At 35.2% G+C, this 15369-nt stretch overlaps 1 protein-coding gene across 2 annotated transcripts; it reads right to left on the reverse strand.

Moving 5' to 3' along the window:
- Nucleotides 1-2402: 2402 nt before the first annotated feature.
- LOC121981870 lies at nt 2403-14679 on the reverse strand. 2 transcript variants are annotated; one of them, XM_042534629.1, is made up of 7 exons: nt 13966-14677; nt 13023-13262; nt 11740-11829; nt 4258-4407; nt 3649-3773; nt 2917-3046; nt 2406-2818 (listed from the first exon to the last, which is right to left on the reverse strand). In XM_042534629.1, the coding sequence occupies exons 1-7, from the start codon at nt 14518-14520 to the stop codon at nt 2693-2695; spliced, it is 1416 nt and encodes a 471-aa protein (XP_042390563.1). In that variant the 5' UTR covers nt 14521-14677; the 3' UTR covers nt 2406-2692. The 2 variants fall into 2 exon arrangements, with proteins under 2 accessions (XP_042390565.1, XP_042390563.1); XM_042534631.1 differs by lacking the exon at nt 11740-11829 and having other exon boundaries at nt 2403-2818; nt 13966-14679.
- Between the last annotated feature and the right edge of the window lie 690 nt (nt 14680-15369).

The following is a 15369-nucleotide window of genomic DNA, read 5'->3' on the forward strand; positions in this document are numbered from 1 at the left end:
AATTGGCCCATTACATGGATTGTTACATGTGTTTTCAGATTTATTTTGTCGACTAATGAAAAATTTTTATGAACAACCATAATATCTGGATACCTAAATTATTTATATATATATATATATATATATAAAAGTCGAGATCGAAAAAGACAAGGTCACACTTCGCCCATGCACTCTTCCTTTCAATTACTCATTTTAGAAGATGTTGATATGTGAAAATGATATGACATGGAAGGATATCTTGTGATCAACTATTTTAAAACATATTTTAACATCTCATTATTATCAAGAAATTAAATGTCCTTATGTGCTTTTTTGGGATATTCAATTTACATTGACTAATAGTGACTGTCCCGATTTCATGAAAATTTCTCACATGATTAAATGACCTTATAATGTATTAGCCTTAGGGTGTGTTTGGTTCAAGTTATCATGTATAACATTGGTTATGTGATTATCAGGTAATCCCATAACCAAGGTTATGGGGAATAAAACATAACGAAATGTTGTTTGGTTCAATCTAGGGAATAAAACATAATGAAATGTTGTTTGGTTCAATCTAGGGAATAAAACATAACGAAATATTGTTTGGTTCAATCTAGGTAATGTAACAAAAACATGTTTGTTTGAAGGTTTTAATGAATAATCTAGTTTAGTATTTTACTAGATTACCCTTAGTTACAAAACCAACTATACATAATAATAATAATAATATTATTATTATTATTATTTAAACTCTATTATATTTTACTATATTTTCATTTTTTATATATATTTTTATTTTTTATTTTGTTTTTTTAATGTTTTTAAATTTTTATTTTTAAAGTTTTTTTTATTTTTTTAGATTTTTCATTTTTTTTTTAATTTTTAATGTTTTTTAACATTTTTTATTATTTTTACGTTTTTTTCTTTTTTCTTTTTGTATTTTTTAATTTTTTAATATTTTTTTTGTATTTTTTTAATTTTTAATGTTTTCCTATTTTTTTTAATTTTTTTATTTTTTAATGGTTTTCTATTTTTTTTAATTTTTTTAATTTTTTTACCATTTTTTTATTTTTTAATTTTTTAAAAAAATTACGTTTTTTACTTTATTATTTTATTTTTATATTTTTTCTTTACATTTTCCTTTTTTTCATATTTTTCTTTTATCCGAGGGTATTTTCGGTAAAAAAAATCGATAACCCTGAATCAAGAAAAACCTCAATTTTCCGATTCTTGATTGCATGTCCCTTTTAATGACGTGTCGGGAATGGAGTATTACTCGGAAATCATCGATTTCCTAAACCAAACAGAGTTTTTATTGATAATCTTGAATGGATAACCAAGGTTATCAATGATAACCTTCAACGGTGCGTTTGGTTCAAGTTATCATGTATAACCTTGGTTATGTGATTACCAGGTAATCACATAACCAAGATTATGAGGAATAAAACATAACCAAATGTTGTTTGGTTCAACGTAGGTAATGCAACAAAAACTTGTTTGTTTGAAGGTTTTAATAAATACCTTAGTTTAATATTTTACCATATTACCCTCAGTTACAAAATCAACTATACATGTTATTATTATTATTATTATTATTATTTATTTTTTTATGTTTTTTTTACTTTTCTTTTTCTTCTATATTTTTTTACTTTTTTATGTGCTTTTTTATTTTTTTATTGTTTTAAATGTTTTTATATTATTTATATTTATATATTTTTATTTTTTTTACATTTTTTAAATTTTAGTTTTTACTTATTTATTTTATTTTTTATTTTTTAAATTTTTTATTTTTTTAAAAAAATTATATTTTTTATTTTTAAAAAAAAAATTATATTTTTTAAAAAAATTTTATTTTTTTTAAAATTACTTATTTTAAAAAATTTTAAACATTTTTATATTTTTTTACATTTTTAAATATTTTTTTTACATTTTTTCTCTTTTTTCTATGTTTTTTCTTACCGAAGGGTGTTTTTGGTAAAAAAAATTCGTTAACCCTGGAATCAAGAAAAACCTTAGTTTTATGAGATTTTCCAATTCCGGAATGCATGACCCTTTTGCTGACGTATCAGGCATGGAACATTACTCGGGAATCATCGAATACCTAAACCAAACAAGATTTTTGTTGATAACCTTGGATGGATAACCAAGGTTATCAAGAATAACCCCGAATCAAACGCACCCTAAGAGGGATTGATGACATGAGCATACGGTGGTTGTTATTCCATCAAAGTAAAGGCTTTAGTCAAAAATTAGGCGCCCCTCTTTGGTGGTCAGAAACTTAGGTGTATGCCCAATAAATGAGGATTGGAGCACCACTGGAACTGTGATGAGCATAATTAATAGAATGCAATCTTTGGTAGCATTGAAGACGAATTGTGAAGGAAGATGAGGAACTAAATGATACAAGTTAAACTTGTCATATAAGAGAGCAATCGCCGAGCACTTTTACGAAAGTTGGAGCTGGAATACGTTTTCATCTTGTTGCTGTCTAGATAGCCAAAAGTCGTTTGCACCAAATTTTAGACACATCAGACTAAAAAAAAAGGCTCAAGCCTCAAGGATAGCGGATTTTCCACTACCAGTTAGTTTTTACAGTTTCATAAAATCGTACGATGGATTCTTCTAAGCACTGGAACAGGATATCTTCCAAATGCATCTTTGTCAGTGGCTTTATTATGTACATAATCACTGTACAATTCATCTGAAGAGATCAGAATTCCATACCACTGTTCAACTGGACGGAAAAGGAAGACCTGCCGACGGAGCTTAGTGGGATTTCTGCTCTAATAACTACACCAACATTTCCAGCATTTCCATTCCACTTGGATCTCCCAAGCTGCAAGTTTAAATTCAACTCGGGAATGGAATGAGAAAACAACTACTATATCTATCTCCGAGTATTTTAGAACCACAAACCAGAACTAAGGAACTTACAGCAATAGTTGCGAAGGCCGATGGTTGCCTAGCAAGAGAATAACCACAGCTTAAATTAAGTCGCTCCTCTAGAGAATATGTGAGCTCAGTTAGCAGTCCAGGATTGTTTCCACCAAAAGTTGGGCATAAACTGTAAGTTAGAAAAGACTGAAAATGAAAATGAGGGGGAAATTCTCTATGAACATTTAGATAAAATGGTAATCACATATATCAATTTCAACAAAAACTACAAGTACTCACTGTATCATGAAACAAAGAGAAAAACGAATTTTAGTAGATATAAGTCGACTTGAAGCATCCATATAGCCGACTCAGCTAGTGGGATTAGACTTGATTTGTTGTTGTAGTAGTATAAGTAGACTTGAAGCAATACAATCTCATCTTTCACTTTAGCATTGGTAATGAATCAGAACATCTAGCTAAGGGCTTCTTAGATGTTGGATCAGATGTATCATTCAGCATACAAACACGGAATAAATAAAGGGTATTGTTTGGTATTGACAATGACCAAATGACAATTATTAATATGAACTGGAAATCCATACATTAAGCTTTTCAAGAAAATTACATTTTAGGTCCAATGCATTAATAAGAACTGTAAATCCATTTGTATCATAGTTGAAAGTTGGAAAACAGTGGAAAGAAAAAACCAAAAGCATGCACTATATATGTACATTCTTGCAAGAAAAAAAATAATGGGACAACCAAATAGAATAGAAGCAATTTTAAAACCTGAATTGAATGGTTGGTCGTAAAATTAGACCAGATCTCTTCCAAGCGAAATCTTGTTCAAACCCAAGTGAAAAAGATTTGTCAGGCCATTGCACCATTGGTGTGATACAGGTTGCAGTTTTGTACTGTATCAAAACAAAATACATAAAACCAATGAAATTCTTGTAGCGTAATAATTGCATATTGGTATTTCCTTACTACATATAAGACAGTAGTAAAGTTACTTCATGGTACGATGTTTCATTGATGGACAACTAAGATTCAGATGGATATTTCTGATTTAAATACAGCATTAAACTTCTCTATATTGTTTCTATTCATATTATCATTTACCTCATTTCACTTGATATTTGATGCAATATAGTGTATTACTTTTAACCTTACTAGAAAAGACCAAACAGCAGAAGGGCAGATCAGGTTATGAAAAAACTCATCAAATGTCATGGATAGCACCACAAAAGCATAGGACTCTTTATATACTTTAGTAGCACAGGATACACAAAATAAAGGACATGTAGGTCGCTAGGCATACAAATATTAAAGAAAGCAACACTTTCTATGTAGGAAATCTACCAAGAGTAACAATGAAGCTCAAATCATGAGGGTCACCTTGCAAGAGAAGCTGAGTTTTGTATCTCCTGGATATTGACTTTGAGCCTGAAGCAAGCCCCCAAGAACAGGAAGAAAAGCACTGGTGGTCAGACCCTCACCAGCCACATATGTCAGTTGCCCATTTGGAAATTGCAAATCCACGAACGTCTACAAACAGTAGCAAAAGAAGACATTAAACAATGCACATCCATAGTTCAACAGTGTAAATATCATTAGTCTGTTGAGTAAAAGGGCAAATAATAAAATATCTACCAATATCTAAGACACACAAACATCTCTGAGACATCTCCACAGAAAAGGACAGAATTGCAAGGAATCAATCTTAAGTTATTAATACCACAAATACAGTAGCGTGGTTATCAGTACTACCTGCACTTGATACAGTGAGGATATTAGGCAGAGAATTTCTATGTGCCATATCAAGATCCATATGTACCGGTATGCACTCGCTAAACAAAATATTGACTTTAGTTATCATTTGAGATAATTGCAAGGCTTTTACTATTTATACAATTTTACAACTTAAACTTCCAAAGCTAAGTTGAAGTTGCATCCATTGTGAAAAAACTCCAAGAGACAAGTTTAAGATGGTACATACTGTTGGTGCAGGAAGCATCCGACGATCGAACCTAAGTTTTGATAATGGCAAAGGGATTCAAAGTTAAGATTCTCTGTTATCTAACATGTTGAATGAGTACTTCAGGAAAGTCCTAACTGCGGTTAGGCAGGTGAAAACCCTAGGGGGTGGTAACCCTAGGTGGAGAAAAGTCCTAGCTGCGGTTAGGCAAAGGGAAAACCCTAGGGGGTGGTAACCCTAGGTCATAGGGGGTGGTAACCCTATGCGGAAAGTCTTGGCAGATCGATGGCTTCAGGCAAAAGTCCTAGGGGGTGGTAACCCTAGGTGAAAAGTCCTGGTGTCGCGAACCAGGTGAAAGACTGGACTAGCCGGGGAAGCGGATGTCCAGCAGAAAGTCCGGAAGCATCGAGTGCTGAGCAAAAGTCCAGTCGATCTGGAGGATCGAATGACAACAGGTAATCTCCTGAGTGGAGTAGGTGAGGACGCGTTCCCCGCAGAGGGAACAGTAAGCGTCGGGTCGACCTAGGGTTTCCGGGTGGAAATCCAAAGTCAGACTCGGACAGTCCGAAGACTGTCAATTATTACTTATTGTGTTTTATCATATTCTAACATTGTCTTGCAGGGTATTTTGCTCGGACTAACCTTTGTTTGCAGGTGAGGAACCTGCTGGAAAAAGGGTGTCCGGGCGCCCGGGATGGATCCGGGCGCCCGGAGGTCCAGGCGCCAGGAACAGGTCCGGGCGCCCGGGACCAAATTCTATCCCCTGCGCGACTTCGCCACGTGGAGCATCCTGGTTGGTTGGCCACGTCACACTCCAAGCGCCCGGAAGGGATCCAGGCGCCCGGAACCGCATATAAAAGGAGGGTTGAGGTGTAGCTTCTAGATAGAACGAATTCTAAGTGATCTTTCATCAACACGCTGCTCTAAAAGACGCTCCAAAGTGCTACTACAAGTACCCGACGACCCGAAGCTTCAGAATTAGCATTTCTTGTTGTCGGTATAATTTTTTGATAGCTTTTATTTGTACTCATAATTGTAATCTTTTAACGAGCTTATAGTTGTTGCCCACCGGAAGCGATCAAGGATCGTGGGCCTTCGAGTAGGAGTCGACTCAGGCTCCGAACGAAGTAAAATCGACCTGTCTCTTTGTGTTGTCTCTTTATTTTATTTCTGCTTATTCCGCTGCACGTTTTAACTCCGATAGTTTTTCGATAATCGAACGAAATAGCCACGAGCGCTATTCACCCCCCCCCTCTAGCGCTTCTCGATCCAACAATTGGTATCAGAGCGGGGTTGCTTTGAACTGGTGCAACCACCATTCAAGTTTTTTTGTGTGGCTTTGTCGTGTTTATAGGGTAAAAATAAAACCTTACGCCTTTCGTTTTTTCCCTCCAAAATTATTTTCGAAAAATACATTTTCATCCTTTCACGATTTATTAGTATTGATAAAATATTGAATTTGACAAAATTTGAAATAATATTTTTAAATATTTTTTAATAATATTTTATTATTATTTTATTATTTTTTCTTGAAACTCGTAAATTTCTTTTTCTATCCTTCTACCACACTACTAATCCAGGATTAAGTCCTGGGACAAGTTTTTTGCTCATTTTTTCGTGCAAGATTCAATGGCTCTCCAAGAAGGCTATAGCACCACTCGACCACCGCTCTTCTCCGGCGAAGACTTCGGCTACTGGAAAGGTCGAATGGAGTCGTACCTACAAACCGAGTTCGATGTCTGGATGATCACCAAGACCGGGCTCGAAATACCAACTGACGGCGCCGGCATGCCACTACCGTTCCAGAACTGGGACGCGAACCTTATCAAAAAGGTATAAGCAAACGCAAAAGCAACGTATACACTTCAGTGTGGCTTAACGAATAAGGAGCTGAATCGCGCCGGCCCATTCTCAAGCGCCAGGGAGCTATGGGAGAATCTGATTCAGTTACACGAAGATACCCAAGTAAGTAAGCATAATTTAATAGACGATTTATTTGAATTAGATGAACAGTATGATACTACTTCGGTCGAGGAAGGTATTACATTGGTTGCAGGTACAAGCAAGACAGAGGAAGCTAGAAAGAAAAAGACGAAGAAAGTGTTAAAGGCAACATGGTCCGAGTCATCAGACGAATCTGAATCCGATGAAGAAGAACAAGCAAGCCTCCTCGCTCTACTAGTACTAGCACATGTTGTTGAAACAGAGTCCGAGTTCGAGTCCGATTCAGAGACCGAGAGCGAATCAGACACCGAGTCCAAGCGAAGCCACGGATCCGCATCCGTTTCCGAAGGACCAAAACCCACAGTAAGTGCTTTAATGTCTAGTATTAACTTAGATGACTCGCAAAATTTAATTCCACACTTGCTTAAAAAATTGGCTAAATCCAACGTCCGGGTTAAGTCGCTCCAAAAGGAGGTAACAACCCTTAAGGAAGCGACTGACTCGAGTTCTTTAACTGAGTCAGTTCAAATTGGAAGTTCAACTCAAGTCCAACAACTTGAGGAAGAAAATTCCAATCTGAAAGCTCAAATTAAAGAACTCAAGAACACGTTGGAACGGTTCACCTTGGGTTCCAAGAATCTGGATCTGATTCTTGGAAAACAGCGAGCCGTTTACAACAAAGCCGGACTTGGATTTAAGACCAAAACGAAATACAAATCGTATTTATCATTAGTTAATAGAAATAATATAAAGGCAGTCCAAGCATGGGTCCCCAAGTCCAAATTGATCAATCAAGTTGGACTTGGCCAATACTGGGTTCCGAAGGATCAAATACACTACCTCGATAGACCATATCGAGGCCATGATCCAGGGGGAGCAAAAAGAAAAACGATATTAATCAAACCAAATTAGATTCAAAATTCAAATTATAAATTCTAAATTCGAAATTAAATTAAAATTCAAAATTCAAAAATCAAATTACAAATTCTAAATTCGAAATTAAATTAAACTTCAAAAATTCAAAATTCAAAATTCAAATTCAAAATTTAAAATTAAATTAAAATTCAAAAGTCAATAGAAGAAGGATCTAGAATAGCTGGCACCCCCAACTAAATTACCCGACTGGGTAACCGAACTTAATCTACCCGGAATGGGTAAACAAGAGTAGACTACCCGGCAGAGTAATTAAGGTTAGATAAATGGGCGAGGTTTAACTTAGACCCACGGTACTGGTGAAGTTTTTGGATGATAGTACGTTAGGGAAGCTTGGGCATCGCATGTCTAGGAAGATATGGCTTCGACTTGGTGCATTTGGCCAAGTGGAACTGACCGAAGCTACCCTTAAATGGATCCTAACTAGTTAGACCAAGGTTTAGTATTAAGTTCAGTGGGTAGGACTATTTGGAAAACCTCGAAGGCATGGTTACTTTAATGAGTTCCTTGTGACTCACCATAGCCCAGAAGTTTATCCAAAGAATGCTTACTTGTTGAACCCAAAACTAAATCTAAATCTAACACAAAATTAAACCAAACCCTTAAATAGAACCTCAATTCATCTCACAAAAATTATAGGATTACCTGATTGAAAACTTAGATCGGGTGAGATGACTAAGGAATTTAAAATTCAAATTAAACTCATAACTATAATTCTATAATCAATTAATCAATTTGAAAAATCTTTTAAAAAAAAAAAAAATTCTTTTAAAACTTCATTTCAAAATTATTTGTTAAACTTAATTTCAAAATCATTTCAAAATCTTTTAAAAATTCTTTTCAAAAAACATTTTAAAATCTTTTCAAAACTTAATTTCGAAATCATTTTAAAATCTTTTCAAAAATTAATTTTAAAATCTTTTCAAAATTTAATTTCGAAATCATTTTAAAATCTTTTCAAAAATTAATTTCAAAATCCTTTCAAAACTTAATTTCGAAATCATTTTAAAATCATTTCAAAATCATTTTAAACTTAATTTCAAAATCTTTTAAAAATTCTTTTCAAAAAACATTTTAAAATCTTTTCAAAAATCATTTTAAAATCTTTTCAAAAATTAATTTCAAAATCCTTTCAAAACTTAATTTCGAAATCATTTTAAAATCTTTTCAAAAATCATTTTAAAATCTTTTTCAAAACATAATTTCAAAATCTTTGAAAAATCATTTCGAAATCATTTTAAAATCTTTTCAAAAATCATTTTAAAATCTTTTTCAAAACATAATTTCAAAATCATTGAAAAATCATTTCAAAATCTTTTAAAAATCATTTCAAAATCATTTTAAACTTAATTTCAAAATCTTTGAAAAATATTTGAAAAACTTATTTCAAAAACCTTTGAAAAATACTTGAAAAACTTATTCAAAATCCTTTGAAAAATATTTGAAAAACTTATTTCAAAATCCTTTGAAAAATACTTGAAAAACTAGTTACAAAATCCTTTGAAAAATACTTGAAAAACTTATTTCAAAATCCTTTAAAAAATACTTGAAAAACTAGTTTCAAAATCCTTTGAAAAATTTGAAAAACTTATTCAAAAACCTTTGAAAAATCTTTGGAAAACTAATTTCAAAATCCTTTGAAAAAAAACTAACTTGAAAATCTTGCTCCCCTAAATTTACTAGACTTACAAGAATATGGAATTAGCCCTGAAGGAAATGGAGATTTGAAGTTTGAGCATGCTCATACTTTAGGGCTCTGATACCTGAACAAAACAATCTGGATAACTTAAAATCTATTTAACCTCCTGCTTGGACTTAAAGACCAGCTAAAATAAATAACCTAAATTAAACATTTAGTCACTCCCTCTTTGTATTAACAAATTCTTACTCCTATCTTTTCAAAATTAAGTTTTAACGCTAAGTACCTTTTAAACTGAACCTACATTCTCAAAATTCATTGTTTGCAAAAGGCTTAGCTAAAGTGACTCATATAGCAACCTTCAAACTTTCTCAAACTTAGCCCCCTTATAAATTTTAACTCTAAATGCTAAAATACTTTTCTAAGTTAAAAAATTCCGATTAACTAAGTTTCACAAGCCTTCTTCTTCCTTCTCTCAAAAAGATTGTTTTCTTAAAATCTTAAAACTTGCTTTCAACTGATTTTTGATATATGGCAAAGGGGGAGAGTAGAAAAAAATTCAAAGAATTAAAGAAAATTGAAAGAAATTCAAATTTAAAAAAGTGAGCTTTATATTAAGGGGGAGTCTTTATATTAAGAGGGAGCTCTGCACTTAATTTAGCTCTGCACTTAACTATCATTATGCTTGTATTTTCATGCTTATCTTTTAATGGCATTATTTTCTTAACTTTGAATTTTTGTTGCCATAATCAAAAAGGGGGAGATTGTTGGTGCAGGAAGCATCCGACGATCGAACTTAAGTTTTGATAATGGCAAAGGGATTCAAAGTTAAGATTCTCTGTTATCTAACATGTTGAATGAGTATTTCAGGAAAGTCCTAACTGCGGTTAGGCAGGTGAAAACCCTAGGGGGTGGTAACCCTAGGTGGAGAAAAGTCCTAGCTGCGGTTAGGCAAAGGGAAAACCCTAGGGGGTGGTAACCCTATGCGGAAAGTCTTGGCAGGTCGATGGCTTCAGGCAAAAGTCCTAGGGGGTGGTAACCCTAGGTGAAAAGTCCTGGTGTCGCGAACCAGGTGAAAGACTGGACTAGCCGGGGAAGCGGATGTCCAGCAGAAAGTCCGGAAACATCGAGTGCTGAGCAAAAGTCCAGTCGATCTGGAGGATCGAATGGCAACAGGTAATCTCCTGAGTGGAGTAGGTGAGGACGCGTTCCCCGCAGAGGGAACAGTAGGCGTCGGGTCGACCTAGGGTTTCCGGGTGGAAATCCAAAGTCAGACTCGGACAGTCCGAAGACTGTCAATTATTACTTACTGTGTTTTATCATATTCTAACATTGTCTTGCAGGGTATTTTGCTCGGACTAACCTTTGTTTGCAGGTGAGGAACCTGCTGGAAAAAGGGTGTCCGGGCGCCCGGGATGGATCCGGGCGCTCGGAGGTCCGGGCGCCCGGAACAGATCCGGGGGCCCGGGACCAAATTCTATCCCCTGCGCGCCCGGGAGCATCCGGGCGCCCGGCACATCCAGGCGCCCGGAACCGCATATAAAAGGAGGGTTGAGGTGCAGCTTCAACATACAACGAATTCTAAGTGATCTTTCATCAACACGCTGCTCTAAAAGACGCTCCAAAGTGCTACTACAAGTACCCGACGACCCGAAGCTTCAGAATTAGCATTTCTTGTTGTCGGTATAATTTTTTGATAGCTTTTATTTGTACTCATAATTGTAATCTTTTAACGAGCTTATAGTTGTTGCCCACCGGAAGCGATCAAGTATCGCGGGCCTTCGAGTAGGAGTCGACTCAGGCTCCGAACGAAGTAAAATCGACCTGTCTCTTTGTGTTGTCTCTTTATTTTATTTCTGCTTATTCCGCTGCACGTTTTAACTCCGATAGTTTTTCGATAATCGAACGAAATAGCCACGAGCGCTATTCACCCCCCCCCCCTCTAACGCTTCTCGATCCAACACATACATGTATTTAGACCGCCAATAAATGCTCCAAATAGGCAATATAAAACTATGACAAATATAAACATCAAACGAGGAAGATCAAAAAAGACTTAGTTAATAACAATGATAAAATTTATTCAAATATAGATGATAATATAGTAAAGGATAGAGTTCAATGACATAGAAGGATCTATATAGTCAAACCCACCTAGTGGGATAAGACTTGACTATTGGTGTTGGTGTTGTTGTTGTAAACTTCCAAAGCTAGCACATCCATAATTAATTGGTTGGTTATTTAAGTAATGCACTTGTAGAAGGAAATCAAAGTAAAATAGTTAAGAAAATATGCCAAGGAAGGCACATATGCTGGTAACAAAACACAGAAACTATCAAAAATGAAAGAAAGGCAAAAATGGTAGCATAGAGAAGTACAAACTTACACAAGTAAATGGATATAGACAGATCGTTGACATCAACAACCATCGCCTATGCTTTGACCATAGAGCTGGACAAAGGGAATGAAGTCCATTCTGTAGATATGGAAATATAAGTGTCTCGAACATAATGACGCATAAAAGGGTTGCTAAAAATTCAAGTGATCTATGCTTTCATGGTTAAATACTATAAATTGCAACAGAAATCTATGTGCACAATCCAAGACACAGAGACATAGGAAATTGGTATCTAAATTAAGACAGACAATAGCTCATAAATGAGATTCAATTCAGAAGCAAACAATAGATGTTTGAACCTTGTAGAGTTTAAAAGGATAAAGAAATGGATGAATTCAATCATTATATTCCCTGGTAATAACTTACCAATGTGCAAGTCAGACACAAGTAAATAATTCAAAAAGAAAAATATATGATTGATTTTATAAATCATACACAAAGTATCGCCAAAGTTTCAGTTTTATAACTAAAAAATCAAATAAGGACACCAACTTACACAAATTGTTCAATCATATCCCTCTGTTAATTTCACTTAGCAGAATGCTGAAATGGCAGATGGAAAATTTCCTGAACATTCTTAATCAAAAATATATATTTTTTATTATTGATATATATTTATGTATCTAATATCTTGATATAACTAACTGTAGTAAGATGATTATATTGTTTATTATATGTCATTTCAATACTTATGCCAAACGAACAGAACATATCTATCTTTTTTTATCTTACTTTAGAGTAAGGAATAGTATATGTTGTCTTATCTGTCATAGGCTATTAGTTTTTAAGCTTCATAATCCAAGAAACCAAATCTCCTTGATATGTACATTGAACGTGACCCACCAAGCCATATGCCAGAAAGGGGGATGACAATCATCCACTCCTCTCTCTAATTTTTTATCTGTTGGCATTAACAAAATATAGAAATAATTTAATCTAATTCTAACTTTCCAATGTCAGGTGATTCCTACTCACTTTTGCTGATCCAATTGATATTGGTTCTAACCAAGTAATTTTTCGGATCTCCCCTAATTCAGGTTTTGGCCAAGCCTAATCTAACTCGGCCAATTTAGACTATGGAAAAGGTATTCTGAAATCATCCAACTGACTGATTCTTGGGATCTTCCCTAATTCGTTTTGGAAAATCTGAACAGAAAAAAATGATATTTTGATATCAAGGAGTAAACCGCAACATTATAAAGCAAAGTCAGACCTGGCATGAATAATTTGCTCAAAGAAACTACTAAATTGAATTTGAAACAAAGTTTTACCTTCCGATCATAACCATACCACAGCAAGTGCTGCTTTGATAGATGAACAGGTAAAAGAACTGTTGTATCCCGGACAAATAGTAGGGGTCCAAGCTGAATAAGAAAAGGAGGTGAAGTATCATTCCTAGAAGCAGAACCATTCCGTGATGCCTCCACTCTCCAAAGATCTCCCCTCGCCACCAATGAACTTTCAATTCCATTGGTCCTACTATTGTAAGTTGATGTAATATTGATGATCCCCTGCATGAAATGTAGCACACCAATATTATCATCTAAAAAACGCATCTATTATTGCTAACTTAATACAAGCAAAAGTTCTCTCGTATTCAAATAAATATTACAAACTACTGAACCATGAAAAAGTACAGAATAAAACTCATTCTCACGTTATTATATAAAAGTAAGGGGAAAAAATTCTGTTCAGGAAAGAATCAAACCATATATGCAATCAATAGAATAGTAAACAAAATTAAATAATCAAGTATTTTCTTAGTTAAAGTTAAACATATAATTCAGCAAGAATTTAGTTAGTTAGTGTTGAGAATATAGATCAGGAAAAATTACAACTACTTTAATAATTTCATGTTTATAGTTATATAGAATAAGTAAAATTACCCTGAAAGATAATTTTTTTCTCATGTGTTAATTCTGCATGAACTATTAGATATCAATGAGAGAAAGTATGAGAAGTATTCAAGAAGTAGAAGAGCAATATCTTTACCTTCTCTCACCAAAGTCAGTAAAGATCTTCAGATTATAGATATTACACAAGTACTAAAAAGCATGGAATCTTTTCCAAGATCAAATATACTATACAAAAGATTCCTAACATCCGTCAGCTCACTCAGTTTACCAAACTATCAGATGCATTCAAAATCGGGAACAATTATAACAAATAATTTTAAAAAGGTACAATAATGTTGAGAAGCCTCTTATTCCCCACCTGAGGCTTTTTGAAGCACCTAGAAGTAGTCAAATCAAACTCAAGTCTCTCTTCAACTTCCGATTCATCAACTCCTCCCGCTGCTGCCAGCGGTTCCAAAAAACCCCGACTACCAAACTGTTCAGCAATTAAGCCGATCTCGCTGGAACCAGTAGCAGAGTCGCCGCTGTAGCGCATCTCCGAAGCTTCGTCCCTCCCTTTAGAACTATCAAGATCCAACCTTAGCTGGGCCGGCCGCCTCACATCCTCCTGATGCCAAAAGGGCACAGGTAACTTCCGGAAGAACTGCTGTACGACGCCATTGATACCGGGGCCCAACTCAGCCCCGGCCTGACCGAGCCGGTTTCCGATGTCAAGGATGGCGGAGACGCCATCGGCGGCGACCGCAGAGGGGGATATTACAGGCTCGATTTTGTTGTGTGCCGGCCAGGAAAAGGCGTGAGGAGCGATATGGGACAGAAGGAGGCCATTGAAGCCCTGGGCGAGGCGATCCGCGAGGTCAAGGCCATGGCGCTGCACCTCCTCCCACGCCTCGAACGATCTCTCGACGGACATGGGCTACGGTTTTCGATCCTTTTGCTCGTACGATTTCTCTTCGAGGAAGCGATCGGATTCGCGACGAGCTTAGGGTTTGGAATGGGAAGGATCGTAGCAGAGTGAGGATGGGGTCGAACGACTGGGAAGGACCGCGACTGCGCGGCTGGGAGATTAAAATAATCGACGAGGAAGCCGCGATATTCAACGAGTGGCTGACTTGTCCGTCAAGCACATTTTTTATTTTGTCCCACTTTTTCTCCTTTTTGTTTTTTTAGAAAAAAAACGCCGAAGAATTTCATCGACCGCCCTTATACAAGTTTTTTAAAGCCTAATTTGTTTTCCATTTTATTTTATTTTTTGGAAGAAAAACATTTCTTAAAAATTAAAATAAAAGAATTAAAGAAGGCCTAAAGGTGACAGATTACAGGTTAATCATTGTTTTTAATTTAACACCTTAAATAAATCTTGTTTCTTCTAACTTTAATATTGTCAATCTAAATACTTATTCCTTCTATTTAAAAATTCTTTAAAAAAAAAGAATAGAAACAATACGTTCCTATCTGCACCATGATTGAAACCAAATAATATCTAGAATACTGCTAAAATGCCAATGACAAAGATGGAATACTCATCCATCCAACGGCCCCTTCTTATCCATTTAAATCGTTTGGTTTTTATGAATAAAATTCCTACAAGTTTTATCTACTCTCTACTCTTGCAGTGTACGTTAGCATGAAGATCCAAAACATTACACTGAATGGAATCTGTCTCTAAACGCTTATCGTGAAGATTGGGATATATAGTAGACGTCCTTTCAGATTCATCGACCCCTGGCACTTGATGTGTTTGTTCATGGCATGCCGGCGT

The sequence above is a fragment of the Zingiber officinale genome, chromosome 5A (assembly GCF_018446385.1).
Source record: "Zingiber officinale cultivar Zhangliang chromosome 5A, Zo_v1.1, whole genome shotgun sequence".
Classification (NCBI taxonomy): domain Eukaryota; kingdom Viridiplantae; phylum Streptophyta; class Magnoliopsida; order Zingiberales; family Zingiberaceae; genus Zingiber; species Zingiber officinale.